At 43.3% G+C, this 27,991-nt stretch overlaps 1 protein-coding gene across 8 annotated transcripts in view; it reads right to left on the bottom strand.

Moving 5' to 3' along the window:
• The window catches only part of pip5kl1 (phosphatidylinositol-4-phosphate 5-kinase-like 1), a 61,542-nt gene that overhangs the window by 11,990 nt on the left and 21,561 nt on the right, over nt 1-27,991 (bottom strand). For 4 of the 8 annotated variants that reach the window (XM_061294054.1, XM_061294053.1, XM_061294059.1 and 1 more), the window contains exons 2-10: nt 21,038-21,238; nt 15,254-15,304; nt 15,025-15,179; nt 14,244-14,368; nt 7,406-7,440; nt 7,274-7,329; nt 5,355-5,467; nt 5,082-5,244; nt 1,477-1,834 (exon numbers count right to left, since the gene is read on the bottom strand). In XM_061294054.1, the coding sequence (XP_061150038.1) occupies nt 1,477-1,834; nt 5,082-5,244; nt 5,355-5,467; nt 7,274-7,329; nt 7,406-7,440; nt 14,244-14,368; nt 15,025-15,179; nt 15,254-15,304; nt 21,038-21,238 (1,257 nt within the window). Of the gene's footprint in view, nt 1-1,043; nt 1,835-5,081; nt 5,245-5,354; nt 5,468-7,273; nt 7,330-7,405; nt 7,441-14,243; nt 14,369-15,024; nt 15,180-15,253; nt 15,305-21,037; nt 21,239-27,991 lie in introns of those variants that run through there. The other 4 variants (XM_061294057.1, XM_061294061.1, XM_061294058.1 and 1 more) reach the window with 4 other exon arrangements.

Below are 27,991 nucleotides of genomic sequence, written 5' to 3'. Positions count from 1 at the left end.
CTCCGTATGATATCCGGTCTGCGATGGAGATTAAAAAACAAACAATATTTGACAACAACACACCACCAAGGATTGCACCATCACATCAAACGATGTGTCGTCAATTATGAATTTTACTGACTAAGTGTGTTGGGCAGGATGGCTGAATGCGATGCGCGATTGACAACAAACAAGAAGAAAGGTGATTTCAAGTTTTATTTCGAGGGAGATTTTCTTCAAAAATTGTTGTACTCATGCAAAATGCGCACCCCAGATTTTAGGACAATAAATTAATTAAATTTTGAGCATTATGCATGGAAAATCACGGTAATAATAAAAGTTGTTCTAAAGCAGTTGTTTAAAGTATTTGTTAAGAATTCTCCATGTTATTTATGTTATTCACCCGTGCTTTGATTTGAGTTAGAGTGATTTATTTTGAAGGCCGTTTTCAGGCGATACCACTTCCTGTTTTACGTTCGTGTACGTATGTCGGTTACAGTGGTACAGGAGTCATTGACGATGTAAGTGGGTCTCCTAACAAGAGAAATGAACGATCACATGTGTCTAACCTTTAGGACAATGTAGTATTGCTCCAAATGTTCGTTCCTTTAGAAGTCCGTTTTCGCGTGTTAGCACGATCGCGAATTAGCATCTTTCCGCTAACACGTTAGCCTGCCCAGTACTTCTTAACATGTTCCACGCACACACGTATAATATTTATATTTTCAGTATTTATCAAAAATATGTATGTGTGTTATTTATACTATTAATGTATTATTTACATGTTTGAAACAATTATTTAATGTTTTAATAATAAAATTGTTTCATATACATTTATTGACACACAAAAAATCTACAGATAAAAAAAAAAGTGAAAGAGTGACCGTACTTTGCGGATTTTACTCATCGGGGGTGGTTTTTGAAACCAATTATCCGCGATAAACGAGGGATTACTTTATCATTATTTTTTCAATAAATTGTGCAGCCCTACTCTGCAGTTTGCATGGCTTTAAAATGCTGCAAGCATGTATGTGTGGCAAAATCAAACGTGGTCTACCAAAATATTTACAACAAAGTCTACATCTTTATTTGGCTGGGTAATGATCATGTTCCTTCATTACACTAGGCTTTTCTTTAGCTTTCTATATTTTATTTGAAATCATTTAGTCCAAATCTATTTACTTTTTATTCACACTCACACACATATACACTTAAGGCCAATTTAGAATATTCAGTTAAACCTAGATGCATGTTTTGGCAATATAATAATTCATTTAATTTAATTTCAATATGTGAGGAAACTAGAGAACAATGGAGAAAACTCAAGCGTGTGGAGAAGATAGACTTCGTTTGGGAAGCAGAAGGTGAGATTCAACCCCTCAGTCTCAGAACTGTGAGACAGTAAGTTGCTTTAACTCTTCACAAATTAGTATATATCTATTTGCTATGCTCTAGCACCCACTGACACAGCCGAGTGCAGTACATCTGCGGACTTACTGTGGAGAATGTCCGTCCGGGATGCCTCAGTCTCTTCCACCAATATTCCAATCTTTTCTTTAAACTGTAAACTGTAAAAATATCAATGATGCCAATGAAGTAGCGTTGATCAGGTCCATCAATGACATGCAGAGCATTCTTTAAATTGAGCAGTAAACGTCTGTTTTGGACTTCAAAGTCTGGCAGCTCTTCTGTTTCATTGCCAGCAATGTGATGTGTTTCTCCACTTTGGCCGTCTCTTGCTTGCTTCAAATAGTCACTATCAATTTGTGATGAAATGAAGGTGGCGTGATCCTCTGGGACTGCCCCGGTAACAGAAGGGATACTATAGATGGGGCTGGTGCTTGGATTCACGGATCTACAGCAATTGACACACACATGCACACGCAAGCACATGCACACGCAAGCACATGCACACGCAAGCACATGCACACGCAAGCACGTGCGTGCGCGCGCACACACACACGCACACACACACAAAATCAGTCAAGCAATGAGCAATCACATTTGTGTGAAATCGATGGTTGGATTTTATGATTTTATGATGAAAGATGTGTTTCAGGTACCATCTTAGAGTCTGAATATAATTGCTAATTTAGGCTGTGCTTTTATTTGCATTTTTGTACTACAGTAAAAAAACACACACGTGAAGTTGCAATAATGTACATTTGTGGGTTATTGTGTGACGAATCAACTTTTAAAACATTAAGGCTATCTTCTTGACTATATGCTTATGTGTTGTTAGGCAAGGTATCAAAAAGGGCTTTAGATATTATTACCGTTTTTTTCCGTGTATAGTGCGCCCCCATGTATAGTACGCACCCTAAGAATGGCATGCTGATGCTGGAAAAAAGCTTGTACCCATGTATAATACGCACCCAATTTTTATGAATTTTTTTCAAAAATGTTTTTGATTTTTTTTTTTTCTTTTAAGTCCCAATGATCGTCACACACGCAGGGAGGCAATGGGTCCCATTTTTATAGTCTTTGGTATGGTCTTAACTAGGCTGGATGTAATTTTTTTTGTTGGCGTTGATTTCTCCGACTGCCCCTAAACGCACCATCGCGCTCCGTGCGCGCATGGGCTGCGGACGTGAAAAAGGCGGATCTGTATGGGAGAGACGTTGAAGAGGAATAAAAACACCCTTGGAAACCAAAACTTGCCCCTCGTCGTGACTCGGAGCCGCAACAAATGTTTCGGATTTGTGTAGGGTACATTGTGACAGACAGCAAACTAGCAGGTGATCGAGCGAGCGTCTGATACAAGAGCATTGCGGTCGTATGGAGCGTGTTTGAAGTGAACAGCAGAGACGAAAGGAACAAGGCAAAGTGTTGTGAAATAAAATATTACCTGTAATACGCATTTTGTTATTTGCTGATTGAAACTGCTAATTAAACTGTGAATTGAAACTACCGTTTTTTTCCGTGTATAGTGCGCCCCCATGTATAGTACGCACCCCTAAAAATGGCATGCTGATGCTGGAAAAAAGCTTGTACCCATGTATAATACGCACCCAATTTTTATGAATTTTTAAAAAGTCCCAATGATTGTCACACACGCAGGGAGGCAATGGGTCCCATTTTTATAGTCTTTGGTATGGTCTTAACTAGGCTAGATGTAATTTTTTTTGTTGGCGTTGATTTCTCCGACTGCCCGTAAACGCACCACCGCGCTCCGTGCGCATGGAGCGTGTTTGAAGTGAACAGCAGAGAAGAAAGGAACAAGGCAAAGTGTTGTGAAATAAAATATTACCTGTAATACGGATTTAGGTAGAGAACTGAACTCTCGCTCTTTATATAGCTGACGTGTCTTGCTCATCCGTTCTGCGCATCTGTAATGGCGGCCTCCGTATGATATCCGGTTTGCGTGTGTGCGAGAGCGAGAGAGAGAGCGCGCGAGAGAACGCTCAACCGTAGCGCGCCGCCGACCGCCCAACTGCACCGGGCTGGTCGATTATTGTGACAGAGCCGTCGCTGAAATTTAGAAGATATTTTTAAAGTCCTGATGTACTTTCTAAAATTTAAGTGGACCTCAGTGCGCACTGCGCAGGGAGCTTAATTTGGTGCGGTCGCGCAACCGCAGCGCGCCGGGCGCTCACTGTCGCATTGCTTAAAGAGCGCCTTTGTGTTTTAGGATGAACAGCAGAGACCAAAGGAACAAGGCAAAGTGTTGTGAAATAAAATATTACCTGTAATACGCATTTTGTTATTTGCTGATTGAAACTGCTAATTAAACTGTGAATTGAAACTAATAGGAAGAAAACAACTCTCGCTCTTTATATAGCTGACGTGTCTTGCGCATCCGTTCTGTGCATTTTATTTCACAACACTTTGCCTTTCTTCTCTGCTGTTCACTTCAAACACGCTCCATGCGACCGCAATGCTCTCGTATCAGACGCTTGCTCGATCACCTGCTCGTTTGCTGTCCCGTGCGCGCAAGAAGCGCGGTGGTGCGTTTATGGGCAGTCGGAGAAATCAACGCCAACAAAAAAAATTACATCCAGCCTAGTTAAGACCATACCAAAGACTATAAAAATGGGACCCATTGCCTCCCTGCGTGTGTGACGATCATTGGGACTTAAAAAAAAAAAAAAAGAAAATTAAAAAAAAAAAATTTTTTTTTTTTTTTGTACCCATGTATAATGCGCACCCCAGATTTTAGGACAATAAATTAGTTAAATTTTGCGCACTATACACGGAAAAAAACGGTAATAGGAAGAAAACATATCTTGCTCTTAATATAGCTGACGTGTCTTGCGCATACGTTCTGCGCATCTGTAATGGCGGCCTCCGTATGACGTCCGGTCCGCAATGGAGATTAAAAACAAACAATATTTGACAATAACACACCATCAAGGATTGCACCATCGCATCAAACGATGTGTCGTCAATTATGGATTTTTTTGACTAAGTGTGTTGGGCAGGATGGCTGAATGCGATGCGCGATTGACAACAAACAAGAAGAAAGGTGAGTTTTATTTCGGGGGAGATTTGTCATGTCTCGTTCCCAGTTTTGCTATGTGTCTAGGTTGCCATAGTTTCTGTTCGCGTCGCCCCTCTCTTCCTGTGTCACCTCAATCGATGTAACGTGTTTTGTATTTAAGTCCTGTCTGCCCCTCGCTCACCGTTGGATCATTGCATGTGTTACTGTCATTCTGTTCCTGTCTTTGGTAATGTCACCCTGTCTTTTTGTTCCACGACTTTGTCGGTCAGTCCTGTTGTTGGTTTTGTTGTACCATGACTTTCTTTAAAAAAAAAAAAAAAAAAAAAAAATTTTTTTTTTTTTTTTTGTACCCATGTATAATACGCACCCCAGATTTTAGGACAATAAATTAGTTAAATTTTGCGCACTATACACGGAAAAAAACGGTATTCCCTTTTTTAAGCTACGCGTTGATGCAAGCACACACAGATGGAGAGATACAGATCCTAAGATGTGATTCAGACACCTTTCCACTTTACTTTTAGCTGTCACTAACACTGCTCCATGAAGCAATCGCACTAACTGAAGCAAACCGAGACGTGGTCTGTTTTGTTTTTAGATACACTCCATCAGTGCAATTTCGTTTGAACCTAACATGACAATTGTGAAAAAAGTTACTAACCGCTTAGTTCTCATGATTAATGAAGCAAAAGAGATAGCACGGTGACGTTCATCTTGTTGCAAAGGCTGATGGGCAAGCAGAAGACTGTAATCCAATACGTTGAGGCTTCGGAGAAAGTCTGTGTCTATCTCCATTTGCCGCAGGAGCCAGGAACGCTGTTCGTCTGAGTGCACACATTCACACATATTATTTTACTCCATTGCATATTATTCACATCCGATCCAATCCAAACATATAGATAGTAAAAAAATTATACACAACACTTTCCCCTACCAAGAGTAATGTACTGTCCTTCAAAGTTGAGGTCTTTGAGGACCACAATAATCTGGCATCCATCTGGTGACGGATCTGTCCAGCGACTCACTTCACAACCTTTTATATCGTACCTAGCAAGTAGCATCACAAAGCCCCAATTAACATACATAGAGCTCAAGTATTGGTATTGTTCTTTGTAATAATACTTAATTACTAGGGGTGTAACGATACATCGATGCACATCGATTAATCGATATAATGCTCTACGATTTATTGGCATCGATGCTAAACGTAAACATCGATTTATATCGCCGTGTTTGACCTCGGACATTAGACGCGACTTTATTTTGAAATCCAGTTCATTGTTGCTTGCTTCCTCTTTCCGGGAGCGCACTGCGCGTGTTGGGTTGTGAGCAGAGCACGCACGTGAAAGGGGAGTCGACAACTAGTACGCGGCTCCTGGGCTGGTGCTATGGCTAGTGTCCAAAAAGACGAGGAAATTTGCTCCCCTTTAGGCTTCAAGTCATTCGTTTGGAAGCACTTTGGATTCCAAAGAAAAGATGGCTCAACGGACAAGACACGTGCAGTTTGTAAATCCTGCCATGCAGTGATCAAATATTCAGGGAGCACAAATCTCGCCGCACATTTAAAGAAAAAACACGACATCAAAGTTCAGTGTTAAAATAAGCACAATACTCTTGTAATTTCCTAAATAAAGAGTTTGCAGTACCTTGTTGATTTTGCGTATGAATTGTTATAAATCAGGTTATTGTTCTATATTTTTTATTAAAAAAAAAAAGATCGATCGTAGAGCACTATATCGCGATATATCGTGAATGAATCGCAGCAGGCTTTAGGATATCGGCAAATATCGTATCATAGTTCTTTGTATCGATATTATATCGTATCGTGACAAAACCCGCGATTTACACCCCTATTAATTACATGTGTAGACGATGGGGGTGGTGGTTGGTGCATTCCCTAATAGGGGAGTTTGCCCCAAAAAAGAATTTATTTTGCCATACAGTTTGTTAAAACTGTCTGAATGACCTAAATGATTTTAAAACTTGTCACATACGGCAAGGAGAGCCTATCACAGACTGTTGTGGCAGAAGGTGTGACCAAAGCAATAATTAGAATATTGCCGTGCAGACATATTACTCACACACTCAGTCTGCCACACGCAGACACCGCGTTTTTAGTTTTTTCGTGTATATTATGAAACTAGGGTGAGTAAAAATTGTTACAAATCTGAAAATTGAAATTTTTTTAAATAATTATATTGATTGAGTGTATATTCCACCCAAATACATTAAACCAGTATCATTTAGGGCCCTATTTTCAAGACCAACGCAAGCTACCATATTTTTAAAAAAGCCGTGTGCGCAGTTGTGGGTGTGACTTCATTCACCATCAATCATTGCAGCTCATCTCATTCCTTTTAAATGTGCCGCACTCATATCATGCATTGAGACACCTCTTTGTGGATAAGGACGCAGTAATCCATGCGTGATCAGAGCATTGTCACTGCACTTTGACAGCATCAGATAAAGTAAGCAAGTGGGTCTATGTACATTGCCGCAGAACTCAGAGTAGGCCTGTCTGTGCCAGGATCAAATTAAGCCAAATTGCATTAGATCATCTGTGCTAGTATTTACACATGGCATAACTTTAGAACAGGAGTATCCAATTAGTTGATGGAGGTCTGTGCACCAATCCCAAGACAACTGGGAGGAGTGTAGGGGGTGGGGGGAATTATAACATTTAAAAAATAATAATAATAATAAAAATAAACACCACAGCCATTTATGGGGCATGGCTTTGGTTAGGGACCAAAAGGGGAACGGGAGGAGTAAAGCATACCATTCGAATCATAGCAACTTTCAAGTTACGTTTAGAATTTATTGTGTCCAAGTTTTGGGTAAAATAATTCTTACCTGGCATTTATTCGTTCATCTGGATAAAACACACTGTGCATAACGATGAAGTACTTCTGCAAATGAAATGAAAATTTGCTTGACAAGAATGCTTTGGTACACTGAAAAAGTGGTTATACAAACTTACTGTACCTTTTGCCAACATGAAATTTTGATTCTGTGAACACCTTACAGGAAAAAATTAAACAGAAAATCATGTAACAAGTTATTTCAGTTATGTGGTGTCTCAGTGTGAACACTAGGGGCACTCTGTAAATGGTATACATAAGAGATACGAGATAGATTCAGTGACTGGTCAGCTGACCTGACGCACGTGGAAGGTGCTTAGGAGTGGAGGAGCTCTGAAAGGTATGGTCACGGTGGAGTGAGACTATTTAAAATCAATTAAAATAATATTTTTTATAGTAATAAAACCAAATAATTTACAGACACAAAGAGGCTTTACAATTTTAGAAAGTCAGGAAAAACACAGTTAAAACATATATACTAGTTGTAACTGTTAGAATTATATATGTGTTTTGAAATATAGAAGTTCCTTCAAAATATAGAAATATACATTTTAGAAAGTCAGGGAAAACATATACTGTATTTTCCGCACTATTAAGCGCACTTAAAAACTTAAAATTTACTCAAAAACGCACAGTGCGCCTTATAATGCAGAGCGCCTTATATATGGATCAATTAATGAATTTGTTGATCCATACTGGTTTTACACAGCGCTCTGTCAAAATGTTTCAGTACGTTTTAGTACGACTAGTAAATTACAAGGTTCCATCGCTCCCCAGCATTACGGCAACCGTGGTCAGGGGGCATCACTGCTGTTGTACCCGCGAGGCTATTTCATTTCAAAATAGGCTGTTCCGTTAATCTTTTCGAGTACGTTTATGGATCAATATCCAACGGAATCATAAATAAGCAGCACCAATGTGTTAAATCAGTCATTAGTCGGTTCCGATCACTGCTGTCCATCCCGGATCACTTTTACCAGAGAAGCGCTGTTAAACATCGGACAGTCTTCTTCTGGTATTTTCTCTCCTGTTCTCTCCGATTCAGACTGTTTGTCGGAGATTCTGCCCAGCGGTGGGCAAACTACGGCCCGCCAACCCTGAATAAATTGTATTGTTAAACATTTTTTTTTGGTCATCTTGCCTGCAATGACTGTGTTTCCCCAGTAGATGGGGAACCGCTCGCCTGCGCATTTACTACCGGAAGCCGTGTCAGAAAGCTCGGTACACACTCACAAGTGCGTGTACGTACTCAGTAGTACGGACATGGCGCACTCGCGCTCTATTTGTATCAGTCCCGAATTTAGAGCGTGGGCTGTGACGACAGTATTCTCGTAATTCGTGCGCTGAGCTTTCAGATACAGCTTTACGCTAAAGCCACCCACAAACCTTCCCCTGGAATCCTTCTATTAAAATGAGTCGCCCAAGGAAAAGCAAGGTGGACACAGTGCCGAGTGTTTAAAAAAGAGTGGCCAATTTGGCTCGACGTACGCAACGTTCAGCCACATCAACATCAACCCGTCACAGATCGAGGTAAACGGACCAACACCTCGGATCTCTCCCAAGAATTGCCACAACAAATTTTACTCCAGACTATGACGCACTAGCAAAAAAGGGAGACCAACAACACTGTTCCCACTGAAAATGAAGGGGAGGCTCTCAAGTTTGTTGTAAAAAAAAAATGCATTTTGAATATGATTTGTACACATAGCAGGGATTGAAACTAGCGACCATTCTCATTTTCAAACAATGCAGGATGCTCAAGAACATTGATGCACCACCTGTTTGCGACTAATCTTAACCTGTAAAGTTCTCAAGGCTTACTTTAAGGAAGTGTTTCCCGTTTCCTCACTTCTGTTACCAGGTGTTTGTGAGTTAAAACTGCTCTAATTTTCAGATACCCCTCACCGTTATGCCGCTTTGATTACTTTATTTGGATGTACCGTTTTTTTCCGTGTATAGTGCGCCCCCATGTATAGTACGCACCCTAAGAATGGCATGCTGATGCTGGAAAAAAGCTTGTACCCATGTATAATACGCACCCAATTTTTATGAAATTTTTTTAATTTTTTTTTTAATTTTTATTTTATTTTTTATTTATTTTTTAAGTCCCAATGATCGTCACACACGCAGGGAGGCAATGGGTCCCATTTTTATAGTCTTTGGTATGGTCTTAACTAGGCTGGATGTAATTTTTTTTGTTGGCGTTGATTTCTCCGACTGCCCCTAAACGCACCACCGCGCTCCGTGCGCGCATGGGCTGCGGACGTGAAAAAGGCGGATCTGTATGGGAGAGACGTTGAAGAGGAATAAAAACACCCTTGGAAACCAAAACTTGCCCCTCGTCGTGACTCGGAGCCGCAACAAATGTTTCGGATTTGTGTAGGGTACATTGTGACAGACAGCAAACTAGCAGGTGATCGAGCGAGCGTCTGATACAAGAGCATTGCGGTCGTATGGAGCGTGTTTGAAGTGAACAGCAGAGACGAAAGGAACAAGGCAAAGTGTTGTGAAATAAAATATTACCTGTAATACGCATTTTGTTATTTGCTGATTGAAACTGCTAATTAAACTGTGAATTGAAACTAATAGGAAGAAAACATATCTTGCTCTTAATATAGCTGACGTGTCTTGCGCATACGTTCTGCGCATCTGTAATGGCGGCCTCCGTATGACGTCCGGTCCGCAATGGAGATTAAAAACAAACAATATTTGACAATAACACACCATCAAGGATTGCACCATCGCATCAAACGATGTGTCGTCAATTATGGATTTTTTTGACTAAGTGTGTTGGGCAGGATGGCTGAATGCGATGCGCGATTGACAACAAACAAGAAGAAAGGTGAGTTTTATTTCGGGGGAGATTTGTCATGTCTCGTCCCCAGTTTTGCTATGTGTCTAGGTTGCCATAGTTTCTGTTCGCGTCGCCCCTCTCTTCCTGTGTCACCTCAATCGATGTAACGTGTTTTGTATTTAAGTCCTGTCTGCCCCTCGCTCACCGTTGGATCATTGCATGTGTTACTGTCATTCTGTTCCTGTCTTTGGTAATGTCACCCTGTCTTTTTGTTCCACGACTTTGTCGGTCAGTCCTGTTGTTGGTTTTGTTGTACCATGACTTTCTTTAAAAAAAATAAAATAAAAAAAAATTAAAAAAAATAAAATTAAAATTTTTTTTTTTGTACCCATGTATAATACGCACCCCAGATTTTAGGACAATAAATTAGTTAAATTTTGCGCACTATACACGGAAAAAAACGGTATGCTTTCACCGATTCTTCAAGATGATATATTTGGTCAGAATGTTTGCCGTTTGATGTGATCTCATAAGATAAACATCTTTCATTAATCTGACCTGCAGGCACTGAAGTGATGGAAACTGTTATTCATAATAACAGTGTCGTATTTTATGAGAATCACTGATAGCAGTTTTTTAGTTTTTTTTTTAATGCAGTTAAATGCATTTGTTTTCAAAAAACTTGTTCGGAATATCCATGCTTTACTACTAAAGGCCAAAATCTTTTATGCAATGACCTTTACAGGTCGCTTATATTACTTCACACAAACACTACGTCCATCTGCTCCTGGTTTGGCCCTGCGGTCCAAATTTGGAACCCAGTTTGGCCCGCGAGTCAAAAAGTTTGCCCACCCCTGTTCTAGCCGGAGCGGCGGTGCTGTACAAGCTAGCGCGACGACGACGGTGCGGAAAACGAGCCGGAGCACTCGTAAGGCTGAGGCAGAGAGGGTTCCGTTCTGCCCTACCGTCAATTCATCTGGCGAATGTCCGCTCCCTGGCGAACAAGATGGACGAACTGCTGCTCCTCACTTCAAGGAACACGGACTTCAGTAGATCCGCCGCGCTGTGCTTTGTGGAAACGTGGCTCAGCGAACGAACCCCCCACCACGCCGTGGAGCTAGCCGGGTTCAGGCTAACGCGAGCAGATCGCAGCGCGGAGCTCTCCGGAAAATCAAAGGGAGGTGGTCTCTGCTTCTACATTAATGAACGTTGGTGTACTGATGTCACGGTGTTTTAAGAGTTTTGCAGCCCTCTCCTAGAAACACTTTTCATAAACTGCCGGCCGTACTATTTACCACGGGAGTTCTCCTCGATCGTCATGGCGGCTGTTTACATCCGACCACACGCACGTGCGAGTGAAGCCACGCAGATGCTGGCTGACCAGGTAACAGACATGGAGAAACTTCTACCAAACTCACTAATCATTGTTCTGGGTGATCTTAACAGGGCGAACCTCGCACACGAACTCCCCAGATACAGACAGCACGTAACGTGTCCCATCAGAGGGGCACAGACTCTGGACCACTGCTACACCGTGATCAAGGATGCATACCACTCTGCGGCTCGTGCAGCTTTAGGACTCTCGGACCACTGTCTAGTTCATCTGATCCCGGCCTACAGGCAGAAATTAAAAACTTCTAAGCCTGTGGTGAGGACTGTGAGGAAGTGGACAGTGGAGTCAAGGCAGGACCTCCAAGCCTGCTTTGACTGCACCGATTGGGGAGCTTTCGAAGCTGCAACTTCAAACTTGCATGAACTCACTGACACTGTCACATCATACATCAGTTTTTGTGAGGATCTGTGTGTGCAGACTAAGACCTTCTGCACGTACAACAACGACAAACCTTGGTTTACACCGAACCTCAGGAGGCTGCGCAAAGTCAAGGAGGAGGCCTACAGGAGCGGCGACCGCGACCTGTTCAGGCAGACCAGAAACACACTGAACTGAGAGGTCAGGAAAGCCAGGATGTGTTACGGGGAGAACCTGAAGAGACACCTCTCTGTCAATCCTGATCCCTCAACAGTGTGGAAAGGTCTGCAGAGCATCACGGGCTACAAGAAACGAACCCCCCCCCCCGTCCTGTGGAGAGCCCAAGGCTTGCTAATCAGCTAAATAGGTTCTACTGCAGGTTTGATCGGTCCTCCCACACAACGGGACTTCCTGCAGCACAATCTACATATTCACCTCTCCCCACAACTGCTCTGTCCACATCTCTATCATCGCTGTCACCCACTCTCTCTTGCAGGGGCCGCGCCCGCACTCCAGGTCCGCGAGGAGGAAGTGCGCCAGATGTTCCGGAGACAAAAGACCAAGAAGGCACCGAGCCCAGACGGCGTGTCACCTTCCTGCTTGGAAGTCTGCGCTGAGCAGCTGGCGCCAACCTTTGCACGGATCTTCAACCGTTCTCTGGAGCTGTGTGAAGTGCCCTCGTGCTTCAAGAGCTCCACCATCAGTGGCCAAGAAGGCCGCCATCACAGGTTTGAATGACTATAGACCTGTCGCACTGACATCTGTGGTCATGAAATCTTTCGAGAGGTTAGTGCTGAACCACCCGAAGGAGGTCACGGGCCCCCTGCTTGACCCCCTCCAGTTTGCCTACCGGGCAAACAGGTCAGTGGATGATGCGGTCAACATGGGACTGCACTACATCCTGCACCACCTGGACACCCCAGGAACGTACGCCAGGATCGGCGTTCAACACCATCGCTCCTGACATCCTCCAACAGAAACTCATCCAGCTTGCGGTGCCTGCCTCCACCTGTCAGTGGATCACCAGCTTCCTGACCAACAGGAGACAGCGTGTGAGGCTGGGGGGCATCACATCTGACACCCGGACCACCAATACTGGAGCCCCTCAGGGGTGCGTCCTCTCCCCACTGCTCTTCTTTCTCTACACCAATGATTTCTCCTCAGGTGACTCTCCTGTGAAGCTCCTGAAGTATGCAGACACCACTCTCATCGGACTGATCCAGGACGGTGATGAGATTGCGTACAGACAGGAGGTGGAGCGGCTGGTCCACTGGTGTAGCCAAAACCATCTGGAGCTGAACCCGCTCAAGACCGTGGAGATGACAGTGGATTTCAGGCGAGACCCTTCACCACTTTTACCCCTCACTATCCGCAGTAATACTATTCTCTCCACTGACACCTTCAAGTTCCTGGGAACCACAATCTCTCGGGACCTGAAATGGACCGGCTACATAGACTCTGTCCGGAAGAAGGCCCAGCAGAGGCTGTACTTCCTGAGACAGCTCAAGAAGTTCAACCTGCCGCGAGAGCTTCTGAAGACCTTCTACACTGCCATCATCCAGTCTGTCCTCTGCACCTCCATCACTGTCTGGTTTGGATTGGCCTCCAAACAAGACAAGCACAGACTGCAACGGACAATCAGGACTGCAGAAAAGATCATTGGAATCAACCTCCCATCTATCCAGGACTTGTACCTGTCCAGGACCAGGAAACGTGCAAGGAACATCTCTACAGACCCTTCTCACCCAGGTTGCAGTCTGTTTGAACTACTCCCCTCCGGACGGGGTTATAGAGCTTGGTACGCCAAAACCAGCAGACACAGAGACAGCTTCTTCCCCCAGGCTGTTGCTCTGATGAACTCACACCACTCATAGAGTCTCAGAGTCATTACTGTGCAATAACATCCTGCTCTTCACACCTTTTTGAATTAGTCTACACTGTTTTTGCCATTTTTCACATGTCCTGAGTGTTGTTAGTCACCTAAATGTGTAACAGAGGTTGTATTTTACCGAAGTCAAATTCTTTGTTTGGCATGCTCAAACATGGCGAATAAAAACTCTTGAATCTTGAATCTTTTATGGGAGAGGGTTTGAGAAACGTGATTGTCTACAGGGGGCTGCCACGACACTTTGCTGAGGCTCATGGGAGTCTACGAGCTGAGGCTCATGGGATTTTTGGAGTGCTCAATTGGCCTACCATGCATGTTTTTGGGATGTGGGAGAAAACCGGAGTACATGCAAACTCCACACGGGAAGGCTGGAGCCGGAACCAAACCCATAACCTTCACACTGTGAGGCGATGTGCTAAGCATTGCTCCACCGTGCTGCCCAGAGATAGGTATTAACAATACAAATTTTGTGAAACATGGAACCCGCGATGAAAGGGGGAAAGGAGGTGCTTGTATGAGGGTATGTATACCTAGCAACTTCACCAAAAGAGAATGGGGGTATTTCTGCAAATGTGCCATGTAGTTCTTCAGGTTGTCCAGAAGGAATCGTATTTCCCGTTCATTCTGAGTCTTCAAAAAGAAGCGTTTATCATTCCTACAATGTAAAGACACCAAAGAAAAGCACATCTCAGTTGAGCTAATTCACTCTTACGTTTATTTATTTGTTATATTTGTTAGTGAATAGAACGCAGTCTTATGGGGACACAAGCCAGTGTAAACGCGATCCCAAAAAGCTCGGATAAATGCAGAGGGTTGCGCCATGAAGGGCATTTGGCGTAAAACTAAAAGATTGATAGACATAATGAGGAAAGACATGTGGGCTGTTCGAGTTAAAGAGGAGGATGCAGATGAGAGGCTTAAATGGAAAAGGGTGATTCGCTGTAGTGAACCCTAGCAGGATAAGCCAAAAAGAAAAGAAAAGAGGTTTTTATGTAAGATTTCAAAAGTTGATTAGTGGGTTTACACATCAATTCACTCCAAAACAATTATGTTGAAGTGAATTGTTTCATTTAGATAACAGCAGTGCTTTGCCATTTTGGTTCCAAGGAACTATGTGAGTTGAACAATTTAATTTAGAAAAAAAAAAAGTATTTTGCAGCCAACGTTTGGAATCATAATGCAAGAAGATACTCTTTTAGCGTGTCAGTTTTTCATGAATGTTCAGATATGTGCTGTACAGTAACATCTCTGCATTATTCTCATTTCATTCTAAAAAAAAAAAAAGTCATGCAACATTGCCTAGTGACTCACGTGAGGAAGAAGTCAGCCTTGCTTTTAGAGTTGCTTATGAACTGAAGGTAGCACTTGTCGGAGCAGAGGGATTGCTGATACTCCTGTTCTGTCACACCTAAAGATCGCCGTAGATTGGCAAACACTGGGGCAGCAAATGTCTCCAACATAAAACCCTACACACATACATGTAAGTTGGCAAAACAAACCAGGGTCATGAATGTAAATGAAAAAATTACATTCACCTTACCTTATGAATCTGAGTGTCCTCTGCTCTGAAATCATCTTCTAACACTTGATTCTAAAGTGGAAAGGGGTTAGAGAAAATTATTGAGAATGTTTACTTTCACCAAGGGTAATGTTAACATTTGTGTTGTTTGCACAACTAACATGTTTAATTTGTTTTGCATACTAACGCCAATAATTCCTTTGAATCTATTATTTCTCATTGAAAAAAATTATTATAACAATCGAAATTTTTATTACTCTTGTTTTAAAAATTCATATAAGAGCAATTGCTGTAGCATCATTTTGTTTTGATAGGGGAAAAAAACACACCAAAATTTAGTGCAGGGCTCATTGAAGAATTCTAAACTTGATGAAACACAATTAATGTGAGGGGACAAACAAAGTCTTACTCTATTGTTTTCAGTCTAAAGAGACGGTTTGTTTTCAACCATAAACATCGATGCTGTTCAAAATACGCATTGTTAAGTTTTTAACAAAGCTCTTCTTGTGCCTTTCTGATGCAGGGAGCTCTCTATAGTGCACCGCATGGCCCCGGAGTGTGTATTGTATTTTTGGGACTGTGCACTCCACAACAAACCAGACAGTCATGAAATAATCTGCAGATTCAGCACGTTGTGCTCCACTGGGATTACCTATGACGTAGCAGTGCACAACAGTGTGTTGGGCAGAATTGAACTGACACAATGCACAATGTGTGCACTTGGCTTCAGTTAATTTTTATCAATTTTTGTTCTTGATATACCTGACTTACTTAGCGTACCTTGTAAATTCTTATTGGGTTTTTCTTGTAAATTTAAAGGACACATCGTGGAAATTTGACTTTTTTTGCTTTTAAAATAATTTTATTGTGTATATGGAGTGTCCAGGAGTGTGGGAAAAGTGTATATATATCACTCCAGGGGCTGCAGAGATACTGTTAAAATAATTTTGGGGGGCTATCTTTCACTCTGTTCAGATTTCTCCGTTTTCTATGACTTATTTTTATCTATTACGTCACATCGGTTGGGGCGGAACAAACCAAACAAGGTAATGGGTATTGCCAAATGGAAATCCGAGTAACAAACATGACCTCAAAGAAACAAACCTCAAAGAAGTGCCTGGTCAAATTTAATTTTTCAAGCAGAGTTCCCACGTCTGTAGGCAAAGTCCTGGTTGTTAACGAGTGTTTCAGAAATCTTTTGTCAGTATAAAGAGGGATTTGCCGAAATACTTAATTTCGTTGATGGTTAGATTCATTCAATCTATGGAAACGACGGACCCAGTAAAGCCGTAAGTTTGAGATGACACAAAAATAATAAAATGTACTTCACTTTAATAATATTGTGTGTCTCCACTCATTTTCATAGCATTAGCGTCAGACTTTCTGCTGATTTTGGAGCTGTGGACTCTATGTTTTCACTTCTTGTGGGTGTATTTTGAGTAGTTGTATCAGATGAATTGCTTCGAAGGTGGAATTGCATTGAAGGTGCTGTATTGTTCTTGGGTAACACAATGTGTTTAATGCATTCGTTAGCTTCTCGTCAATGCTAGCGCTAGCATTAGATTACTTCATAGCTTGAATGCAGTGCTTGTTTACATAGGGTGACCAGACGCCCTGTTTTTCCCGGACATGTCCTACTTTTGAGACCTGAAAAAATGTCCGGGGATAATTTCAAAATTGTCCGGGATTTTGTTCAACTGCCGCTGCCCACTCCAGCTCACCAACAACTCTGCCAAGCAACTCTGGCAAAAGAAAGTCTAACCTCGTGCTATTTTTTTCTTTCGTGCTGACGTGTGTCTGACTTCATAAGACCAAGTCGGGTTGTTGTGATGCGTCTAGTGTGTTGGTGGAGTGCCCGGTGCATGTCACTTCTCACGGTCAACCCTCACCGCTGGCTAGCAGTATGCGAATGGGAGAGCAGAGTGCGTAACTCTCCCCCTGCCAGTACATAGCCTCTATAACAGCAAGCCCTATGTAGTGCCTCCACGCGGCAACACATGGTAACTGGGTACAACACGGACCCAGGCTAAACTACAAGGGACTCGGAGGAGGTTTGGCTCCTAGACGTGCGGCACGCAGGCCCACCGGTGTGTGGACACGCCCTGGTGGCTACCAACCAGCCCCCAACTATGGGTTAAATAGTTATAGTTCTATAGCCAGTGGGCTCCTCGGGAGAGGAATGGGCTAAGGAAGTCAACCCCTACAGAAAATCAATTTCCCCTTGGGTTGGTGTCAGGAAAGGCATCCGACTGTAAAACGTTTTGCTCCAAAAATATTCTCAGTATGGCTAGACAAACACAGGAGAGGCGGGGTACAGCCTTAAGTACTCCGTGGGCATTTTCATCAGCCTACGACAAAAAGAATGATGGAAAAGGAGGCCAAACCGCAGGTAGATTATATGACGGCCCTCAGCCTGATGGACTGCGGGGAGGCCTGAACCGGAATAGAGAGGGGCAGGAGGCACGTGTTAGGGTGGCTACATGGAACATCGGCAGCATGTCGCACCGATCGGGGGAGGTGGTTGAGGCTCTACACAGGAGAAGGGTGGATGTCTGCTGTGTCCAGGAGTCGAGATGGAAGGGTGGAAGTGCAAGGATGCTGGGTGCAATCGGCAGAAGGTACAAGTTCTTCTGGCAAGGCTGCAACGAAGGGACTGGTGGTGTTGGAGTACTTATCGCTGAAAAGTGGATAGATCAAGTGCTAAGCATTAGGGTAAATGAGCGGATCATCTTTGTGAAGTTGATCGTTGGGAAGCGCCTGACAAACGTAATTTCTATGCCCCTCAAATTGGCAGAAGTCAGGATGAGAAGGATGCGTTGTGGGACAAGGCCATCATGGTGCTGTCAGGGATCCCCCAGAATGAGGTTATAATTCTGGGAGGTGATCTGAATGGACACGTGGGGAGGGAGTCAGATGGCTTTGAGGGGGTACATGGGGGACAGGGGTACGGCATGCGGAACGCAGAGGGCGAGAGGATCCTGGAGTTCGGCGACTCACTGGAGCTGGTGCTGTGCAACACGCTTTTCAAGAAGGACGAAGCCAAATTAGTAAGATACAGTTCGGGTGGCTGCAAGAGCACGATAGATTACATCATGGTCAGAAAGGAGGACCGCGGCAATCCCCGGAGAAGAGTGTGTGTCTCAGCATCGCCTAGTCATCGGAGACCTCACTCTGCGGATCAAGAAGGTGGGGGCTAAGAAGCATCCTCCCAAGTTGAAGGTGTGGAAGCTACATAGCGGAGGGAATAAAAACGAATTTAGGGAGAAAATTGAGCATATAGCAGAAGAAGTGGAGGAGATGATGGAGTCGGGTGGTGTGGATGGCAAGTGGCAGGCAACAAAGAAGGCTCTGCTTGAAGCTACAGAGGAGGTGCGCAGATGGTCAAAGGGTAAAGCAAGACAAAGAGAGACATGGTGGTGGAATGACAGCGTCGAAAGAGCGGTGAATGAGAAGAGGAGGTGCCATAAAGTATGGAAGAAATCTAAAAGGGAGGCAGACCGAGCGCGGTATGTAGACGCAAGGAGGGCATCACGGACAGCAGTGTGGGAGGCCCAAGAGACCAAGAGGAAAGAATTTGCAAGTGAATTGGAGAGTGAGAAAGGACAAAAGAGCTTCTTCAAGATAGCAAAGCAAATGGTTAAGGAGAGACGTGATGTGACCGGTGCAAACTGTGTGAAGGATGAGGATGGCAACATCGTGACAGACAACAGAGTGAAGGAAGTATGGCGAAGGTACATGGAGAAGCTGCTGAATGTGGAGAATGACTGGGATGGAGAGGTGGGATGCGACGAAGTGAATGTGGCCCAATCACGCGAACAGAAGTGGGGAAAGCCATGAAGGCCATGAAGGATGGAAAGGCAGCTGGACCATCTGGAGTGGTGGCAGAGATGCTAAAGGCAGCGGGAGACGTCGGTGTGCAGTGGATGACCGACCTGTGTAACAGTGTAATCGCTGAGGGGCACATTCCGGAGGACTGGACAAGAAGCGTCCTGGTGCCTCTATTCAAAGGGAAGAGGGACCCACTCGCATGCGGGTCATACAGGGCCATAAAGCTGCTGGAGCATGGAATGAAGCTATTAGAGAGGGTGTTGGAAAGGAGGGTGAGGTCACGGGTAGAGGTGGACGAGATGCAGTATGGCTTCATGCCTGGTAAAGGTACAACAGACGCAATTTTTGTCATCAGACAGATGCAAGAGAAACACAGGGAGAAGAGGAAGAGGTTGTACTTCACTTTTGTTGACCTGGAAAAAGCGTTCGACAGAGTGCCAAGGGAGGTGGTGAGGTGGGGCCCAAAGGAAGTCGGGCGTGGAAGAGGGACTGTGATGGCTGTGATGGCTCTCTACTGCAGAGCCTGCACAGCTGTTAGAACAGGAGTTGGCGACAGTAATGGGTTTAAAGTAAGGGTAGGGGTGCACCAGGGATCAGTGCTCAGACCATTACTGTTTGCTATCGTGATGGATATGGTATTGAGGGAAGTGAGGGGTGGACTACCATGGGAGCTGCTCTACGCGGATGACCTGGTATTGATGGCTCACAATTGAGAAGACCTAGCTAGCAAGCTAGCGGCCTGGAAGTGAAAGGAATAAAGGTGAATGCGGCAAAATCAAAGGTCATGGTCGGTGGTGCTGGCCTGGGAGTGATATCGCAGTCAGGAGCATGGCCATGGGGAGTTTGCGGGAAGGGCGTGCAAGCTAACTCTATCCGGTGCAAGGGTTGTCAGAGATGGGTACACCGAAGATGCAGCGGAGTAAAAGGCAGCCTACTAGCTGCAAGTGAGACCTTCCAATGCAAGCGGTGCAGGGGAGAAGTCGCCCAAACAGACCCAGCTGAGTAAGAGGGGCTCGTGGTAGATGGGGAGATGTACGAGGTGGTGGACAGCTTCTGCTACCTTGGAGACATGCTTAACACTGATGGGGGGGGGGTGGACCTAGCAGTGACCACAAGGGTGAGAAGCGGGTGGAAGCAATTCAGGGAACTCATGCCCTTTTTAACATCTAAGGCCCCATCCCTGAAGATGAGAGGCCAAGTGTACTCAGCCTGCGTCAGAAGTAGTATGACGTACGGAAGTGAGGCATGGGCCCTGAAAACAGAACACGAAGACAAACTAAACAGAGCAGAAATGAGGATGATCAGATGGATGTGTGGTGTGTCAATGAGGGAGGAAAAGACCAGTGCAGAGCTGAGAAAGAAGATGGGAGTGGAGGCCATATTGGACAGACTGCGATGGTACGGACATGTAGTGAGGAAGGACGAGAACGAATTGGGTGAAGAAAGTTATGTCATATAATGTAGAGGGAACAAGACCCAGTGGCCGAACTAAAAAGACCTGGCAGACGACCGTGGCAGCCGACATAAAGGCACTCGGCATCAACCACGAGATGGCCATAGACCGTTCCTGGTGGAAGAAAGCCATATCGAGAACCCAGTCCAACCCAGCGGCGCCTGGAAAGCGGACTTTAAACCGATGATGATGTGCTGACGCTATTTTCCCCATCTCCCACTTTCTAGTTTTTTCTAACAATGCCTTTTAAATTCATATTCTCACTCATTATTCCCGCTTCTCCTGACTGCAAAAGGTGATATCAAACTGTGAAGGAAATACAAATGGGAATTGAAATACCAGCCATTCAATATTTCTACTCTCTTAGCTCTACTTAACAAATCATTACATTCACCTTTAGGTAGGCTTGTGACGTTAATGTTAATCTTCCTTACTTTTTGTGGAGCACCCACATTGTGTTTGATGTCGATGCGGATGACATGTCTAAAATTCCTGATGCGCATGATCAGTTGATCCATACTCACTGTAGATGCATGGTCAATGGTGGTTAGGATTGATGAAAACAATCCCTCCTTCATCATGCAAGTGAGGCTGTAGAACTCGTGGTGCTGATCAATCTCAAATAAGCCCAAAAGCTCACACTGCCGTCTCAAACCGCCCCATCTTCTTCGCTTTAGTGTACCGCAATGCTTTCCAAAGCCACGCGGAGCCATCGACCTCTGCATCTGACATACAGAAAATTAGCAATGAAAAATAAATTATCGACCATGAAAATAATTAAATGTAAGGTCAAAATTGTACATTTGTGCATCATGACCAATTAATTGTGCTGCTTCTTTTGGTATGCTCACATTGGCCACTGGGGGACAGTATAATACAGTCACAGAAATCAACATAGAGTGACTACTACCGTATTTTCTGGATTATAAATCACTCTGGAGTACAAGTCGCACCAGCAATAAAATGCATAATAAAAGAAGGAAAAGACAGTACCGTATTTTCCGGACTATAAATCACTCTGGAGTATAAGGTGCACCAGCCATAAAATGCATAATAAAGATGAAAAAAACATATAAATCACACCAGCGTACATGTCGCATTTTTGGGGGAAATCCAACACCAAGAACAGACATGAATAGGTAACAACAGGGTGAACGGTACGGTATGCTAACATTACATAAAAACATAAATGAGGAACTGAGAACGTAGCTGACGTAACATATTAAGAGTTGTTCAAATAACTAACATGAATAACAAATTTGTCGAACAATCCGTGTCACTCCAAATGATTGAATCCATTGACATGACGTAACATATTAAGAGTTGTTCAAATAACTATAACATAAATAACAACTTTATCGAACCATCCGTGTCACTCCAAAGGATTAAATTCATTGAAATATTTGTCCTCTGAGTCACTTATAAACAACTCCACTGACTCCGGAAGTGTGGCTCTGATGTCAGCCTCCTTGTCAGTTGCGGCTCCAGTTATTCCACAGATCTACGTATATATTATAGTCACTCCCAGTATGCCGCCAATTGCGGCTCTGACTTCCTGTATGCCGCCAATTGCGGCAAGGACTCCCCGAATGCCGCTGATTGCAGCGCGGACTCCCGGAATTACGCCGATTGCGGCGCGGACTCCCAGAATGCCGTCGCTTGCGGCGCGGACTCCTTGAATGCCGCCGATTGCGGCGCAAACTCACGAATGCCGCCGATTGCGGCGCGGACTACCCGGATGCCGCCGATTGCGGCTGGGGCTCCCGGGGAGTACAATATAGTTACCGTATTTTCCGCACTATTAGACGGACTTAAAAACTTTACTCAACACCCACAGTGCGGCTTATAATACAGAGCGCCTTATATATAGATCAATTGATGAATTTGTTGATCCATACTGGTTGTACATAGCGCTCTGCCAAAATGTTTCAGTACGTTTTAGTACGACTAGCAAATTACAAGGTCGCATCGCTTCCCAGCATTACAGCAACCGTGGTCAGGGGGTGTCACTGAATAGCTGTTGTACCCGTGAGGCTATTTCATTTCAAAATAGGCTGTTCCGTTATTGTTTTCGTGTAGGTTTACGGATCAATATCCAACGGAATCATAAATAAGCAGCACCAATGTGTTAAACCAGTCTTTAGTCGGTTCGGATCACTTGTATGGGAGAGATTTTTAGAAACGTGATTGTTTACAGGGGGCTGCCACGACACTTTGCTGAGGCTCATGGGAGTCTGTGAGCTGAGGCTCATGGGAGTTTGCAGGTGGCTAATGCTATAATGATAGCTGCTATACCCACGAGGCTATTTCATTTCAAAATAGGCTGCTCCGTTAATGTTTCGAGTAAATTTACAGATCGATATGGAAGGGAAACATATGTAAGTAGTACCAATGTGTTAGATCGAACTTTAGTCAGTTCCGATCGTTTTATAGGAGATAGTTTGAGAAACGCGATAGTTTACAGGGGGCTGCCACGACACGTTGCTGAGGCTCATGGGAGAATGCGAGCTGAGGCTCATGGGAGTTTGCGGCTGGCTAAGGCTATAATGATAGCTGCTATACGCACGAGGCGATTTCATTTCAAAATAGGCTGCTCCATTAATGTTTCGAGTAAATCTACGGATCGATATGGAAGGGAAACGTAAGTAAGCAGTACCAATATGTTAGATCGAACTTTAGTCAGTTCCGATCATTTTATAGGAGATAGTTTCAGAAACGCGATTGTTTACAGAGGGCTCATTGGTTATTGGCTAGTGGATGCATACCGCAACCCTAGTCAACCTCAGTTTGTTGCAGTTTAGCTTATATTTTATGCCCCTTTTAATCCGGTGCGCCCTATATATGAAATAATTTCTAAAAATTCAATGGTGCGCCTTATAATCCAGTGCGCGTTATGGTGCGAAAAATACGGTAAATCTCTTTACTCCGGAAGTCAGTGTATGGAACTCATTGTCAGTGAGGCTCTAATTATTCCACAGCCATTGTCAAGTTATGTCAATGTTTCACCCAGTTCTAGCTTAAACTTGACAAAAGCCTGGTCTGAAGAATGCAAAGGGACAACTCCAATCTTCATTTAGTTTTGCTCTAATTGGGTTTACATTCCTTTTAGGTCCCAATTAAGGTTGTGATGTTGATTGTATATCAGGTAAAAAACCTTTAAACAAGAACAGAAAATAAAGAATGTAAAAATAAACATTTTGTCTCATCATAATTGTAATTCAAAATAAACATTTGTCTGGTCTTATATTTCAAAATAAACATTTGTCTAAATTGACACACTTAAACTTTGAAACAAGGACTCAAACTTCACATTTCAACTTAAATTGACCATTCAAATCGATAAAGTTACTCAACAATCAATACAAATGTCCATTTCACACCAGTTGCATCTTGACCGTGAGCTGAGTTACTATGTTTTGTTGTCTGTTCCAGTGCTACCGAACAATTTTCCTTTGTTCACTGCTCTCCATGCCATGCAGGGTACAGGACAGGAAGTATATACCGTAAATTCCGGACTATTAGCCGCACCGGATTATCAGCCGCACCAGCTAAAATTGGGGGATATTTTAGTTTTTTTCTTATATAAGACGCACCGGACTATAAGCCGCACGTGCACACGCGTTTTTTACAAAGAAAGACCGTTCACAGAAAGCCTTTTTAAAGTTTTAATAACATACTTTAACATGTCTTTCTAAACATTGCCTGTGACGCAGCAGTAGTACCGCAGCAACACGGAAGTGTGCACGCAAGTTATTAACAAAGAAAGACTGGACACAGAAAGCTTTTTTAAAGTTTTAATAACATACCTTAACATTTCTTTCCAACGCGAGTTATTAACAAAGAAAGACTGGACGCAGAAAGCTTTTTTAAAGTTTTAATAACATAGTATAAAATAGTATTTTTGTTGTTGTTTTTTCTTCAAGATACCGCAGTGTATAAAAGTGAATTTTATTTTATTTTATTTTTTGCCATTTTTCACATGTCCTGAGTGTTGTTAGTCACCTAAATGTTGAACAGAGGGTGTGTTTTACCGAAGTCAAATTCCTTGTTTGGCACGCTCAAACATGGCGAATAAAAAACTCTTGAATCTTCATGTGATCAACTCATCACAAAAATCACGAAAAAATCCTTATATAAGCCGCACCTCACTATAAGACGCAGGGTTCAAAACTTTGGAAAAAAGTTGCGGCTTATAGTCCGGAATTTACGGTAGGTAGTTCCAGAGCTCAAGGGTTGGACTGTTTTGTCTGACGGTTTGATCTTTCACTGCCCCCTGCAGGTTGGGAGGTTTGGAGCTGATTGCAAGTTGCCTGTTTGAGTGCCTGTTTGAGTGAATGTGGCATTCGCCTCGGAGTTGACGCGACAGTCACAGTGCGCCTCATGCGGTTTAAAGTGAAAATAACATGTGAAGTGATCAACTATACTAGTAAGTAGGGGTGTAAAAATACATCGATACACATCGATTAATCGATATAATGCTCTACGATTTATTGGCATCGATGCTAAACGTAAACATCGATTTATATCGCCGTGTTTGACCTCGGACATTAGACGCGACTTTATTTTGAAATCCAGTTCATTGTTGCTTGCTTCCTCTTTCCGGGAGCAGTGGCGCGGCGATGTGTTGTGTTGTGTTGTGAGCAGAGCAGGCACGTGAAAGGGGAGTCGACAACTAGTACGCTGCTCTTAGGCTGGTGCTATGGCTAGTGTCCAAAAAGACGAGGAAATTTGCTCCCCTTTAGGCTTCAAGTCATTCGTTTGGAAGCACTCTACACACCATTCACTTTATTAAGGCCATCGCCTTCACACGTTATTCTACTCCGTTCTCTATTATTATTATTGTGTGAAGGCGATGGCATTCACACATGTTATTCTACACCATTCACTTTATTATTATTATTGTGTGAAGGCGATGGCCTTCACACATATGTTATTCTACACCATTCACTTTATTGTGTGAAGGCGATGGCCTTCAGACATGTTATTCTATACCAGGGGTGGGCTAACTTTTTGACTTGCAGGCTGAATTGGGTTCTAAATTTAGACCGGGGCCGAACCAGGAGAAGATAGATGTAGTGTTTGTGTGAAGTAATATAAACGACATGTAAAGGTCATTGCATAAAAGGTTTTGGCCTTTAGTAGATAGTAAAGCATGGATATTCAAAAAAAGCCTTTTTAAAACAAATGCATTTATTAACAGCATTAAAAACATTTCACCAAAAAACTGCTATCAGTGATTCTCATAAAATACGACACTGTTATTATGAATAACAGTCTCCATCACTTCAGCGCCTGCAGGTCAGATTAATGAAAGATGTTTATTTTATGAAGCAAAATCACATCAAACGGCAAACATTCCGACCAAACATATCATCTTGAAGAATCTGTGAAAAAATACATCCAAATAAAGTAATCAAATCGGCAACACGGTGAGGGGTATCTGAAAATCAGACCAGAGTTTTAACTCACAAACACCTGGTGACAGAGGTGAGGAAACGGGAAACACTTCCTTAAAGTAAGCCTTAAGAACTTTACAGGTTAAGATTAGTCGCAAACAGGTGGTGCATCAATGTCGTTGAGCATCCTGCATTGTTTGAAAATGAAAATGTTCGCTAGTTTCAATCCCTGCTATTTGTACGAATTATATTCAAAATGGATTTTTTTACAACAAACTTGAGAGCCTCCCCTTCATTTTCAGTGGGAACAGTGTTGTTGGTCTCCCTTTTTTGTTAGTGCATCATAGTCTGGAGTAGAATTTGTTGTGGCAATTCTTAGGAGAGATCCGAGGTGTTGGTCCGTTTACCTAGATCTGTGACGGGTTGATGTTGATGTTCATGTGGCTGAACGTCGCGTCGCGTAGGTCGAGCCAAATTGTCCACTCTTTTTTAAACACTCGGCACTCAGTGTCCAACTTGCTTTCCCTTGGGCCACTCATCTTAATGGAAGGATTCCAGGTAAAGGTTTGTGGGTGGCTTTAGCGTAAAACTTTATCTGAAAGCTCAGTGTGTGAATTACAAGAATCCTGACGTCACAGCCCACGCTCTAAATTTGGCACTGATAGAAATAGAGCACGAGTGCGCCGTGTCCGTACTACTGAGAACGTACACACACTTGTGAGTGTGCACCGAGCTCTCTGACACGGCTTCCGGTAGTAAATGCGCAGGCGAGTGGTTCCCCATCTACTGGGGAAACGCAGTCATTGCAGGCAAAATGACCATAAAAAAAAAAAAAGTTTAATAATACAGTTTATTCAGGGTTGGCGGGCCGGATTAAACGGCCCCGTGGGGCGGATGTGGCCCGGGGGCCGTAGTTTGCCCATGTCTGTTCTACACCATTCACTTTATTATTATTGTGTGAAGGCGATGGCCTTCACACACGTTATTCTACACCATCCCCCATTATTATTTTATTCTACACCAGTGGTCCCCAACCACCGGGCTGCTGACCGGTACCGGTCCGTGGGTCACTTGGTACCGGGCCGCCAAGCCGCACAGAAATTTTTTAATTTTTTTTATCGACGATCAATTAATTCAGGTCAAGACACTCGTCCCGGTCACGTGACATGTTTCCCCAGTCGAGCCCGCAAAGCTAATATGTGGCGACAGGCTAACTAACCAGGCGATGAAGCATTCAAAACTGCTTCAACACATGGAGACCAAGCATCCTGCAATAAAAGACAAACCTTAATCACTTCGGGTGTCATTGTCTTCGATTACGTCTAGATGGGACCGGCTCGTTTCTGAGAAACAAACTCAGTGCTCCCACTAATTCAACGTAATGGTGAGTTTTATTTTTGTCATTTGTACTTGTTTTTATGTCAGTCGTATCATTTTATTTCATCGTATTTATATATTTATTATGAATGTATTATCTATTTATATAAATGTATTACCGTTTTTTTCCATGTATAATGCGCAAAATTTAACTAATTTATTGTCCTAAAATCTGGGGTGCGCATTATACATGGGTACAAAAACAAAAAAACAATTAATTTTTTATTTTTTATTATTATTATTTTTTAATCTGGATATGATACGGAGGCCGCCATTACAGATGCGCTTTCTTCTCTGCTGTCCACTTCAAACACGCTCCATACGAATACAAAGCTCTCGTATCAGACGCTTGCTCGATCACCTGCTTGTTTGCTGTCACAATGTACCCTACACAAATCCAAAACTTTTCTTCGCTATCGACTTTGCTAGCGCATGCGCAGTGATACTGACCGGCAGAATAACATCCGGTTGTTCCCAAAGATGATCTTTTTTCTGAAATAATTTTACGTTTACAGACTTAAGCAGGAGTCAAAATTTGGGTGCGTAATATACATGGGTACAGGCTTTTTTCCAGCATCAACATGCCATTTTTAGGGTGCGGATTATACATGGGGGCGGATTATACATGAAAAAAAACGGTATTTATTTATATAAATGCCGGTCCGCGAAAATATTTCTGACATGTAACCGGTCCGTGGCGCAAAA

This window comes from Syngnathus typhle, linkage group LG12 (genome assembly GCF_033458585.1).
Source record: "Syngnathus typhle isolate RoL2023-S1 ecotype Sweden linkage group LG12, RoL_Styp_1.0, whole genome shotgun sequence".
Taxonomy (NCBI): Eukaryota; Metazoa; Chordata; class Actinopteri; order Syngnathiformes; family Syngnathidae; genus Syngnathus; species Syngnathus typhle.
The sequence above is the reverse complement of the archived record's forward strand: the minus strand, read 5'-3'. Positions and strand labels throughout refer to the sequence as shown.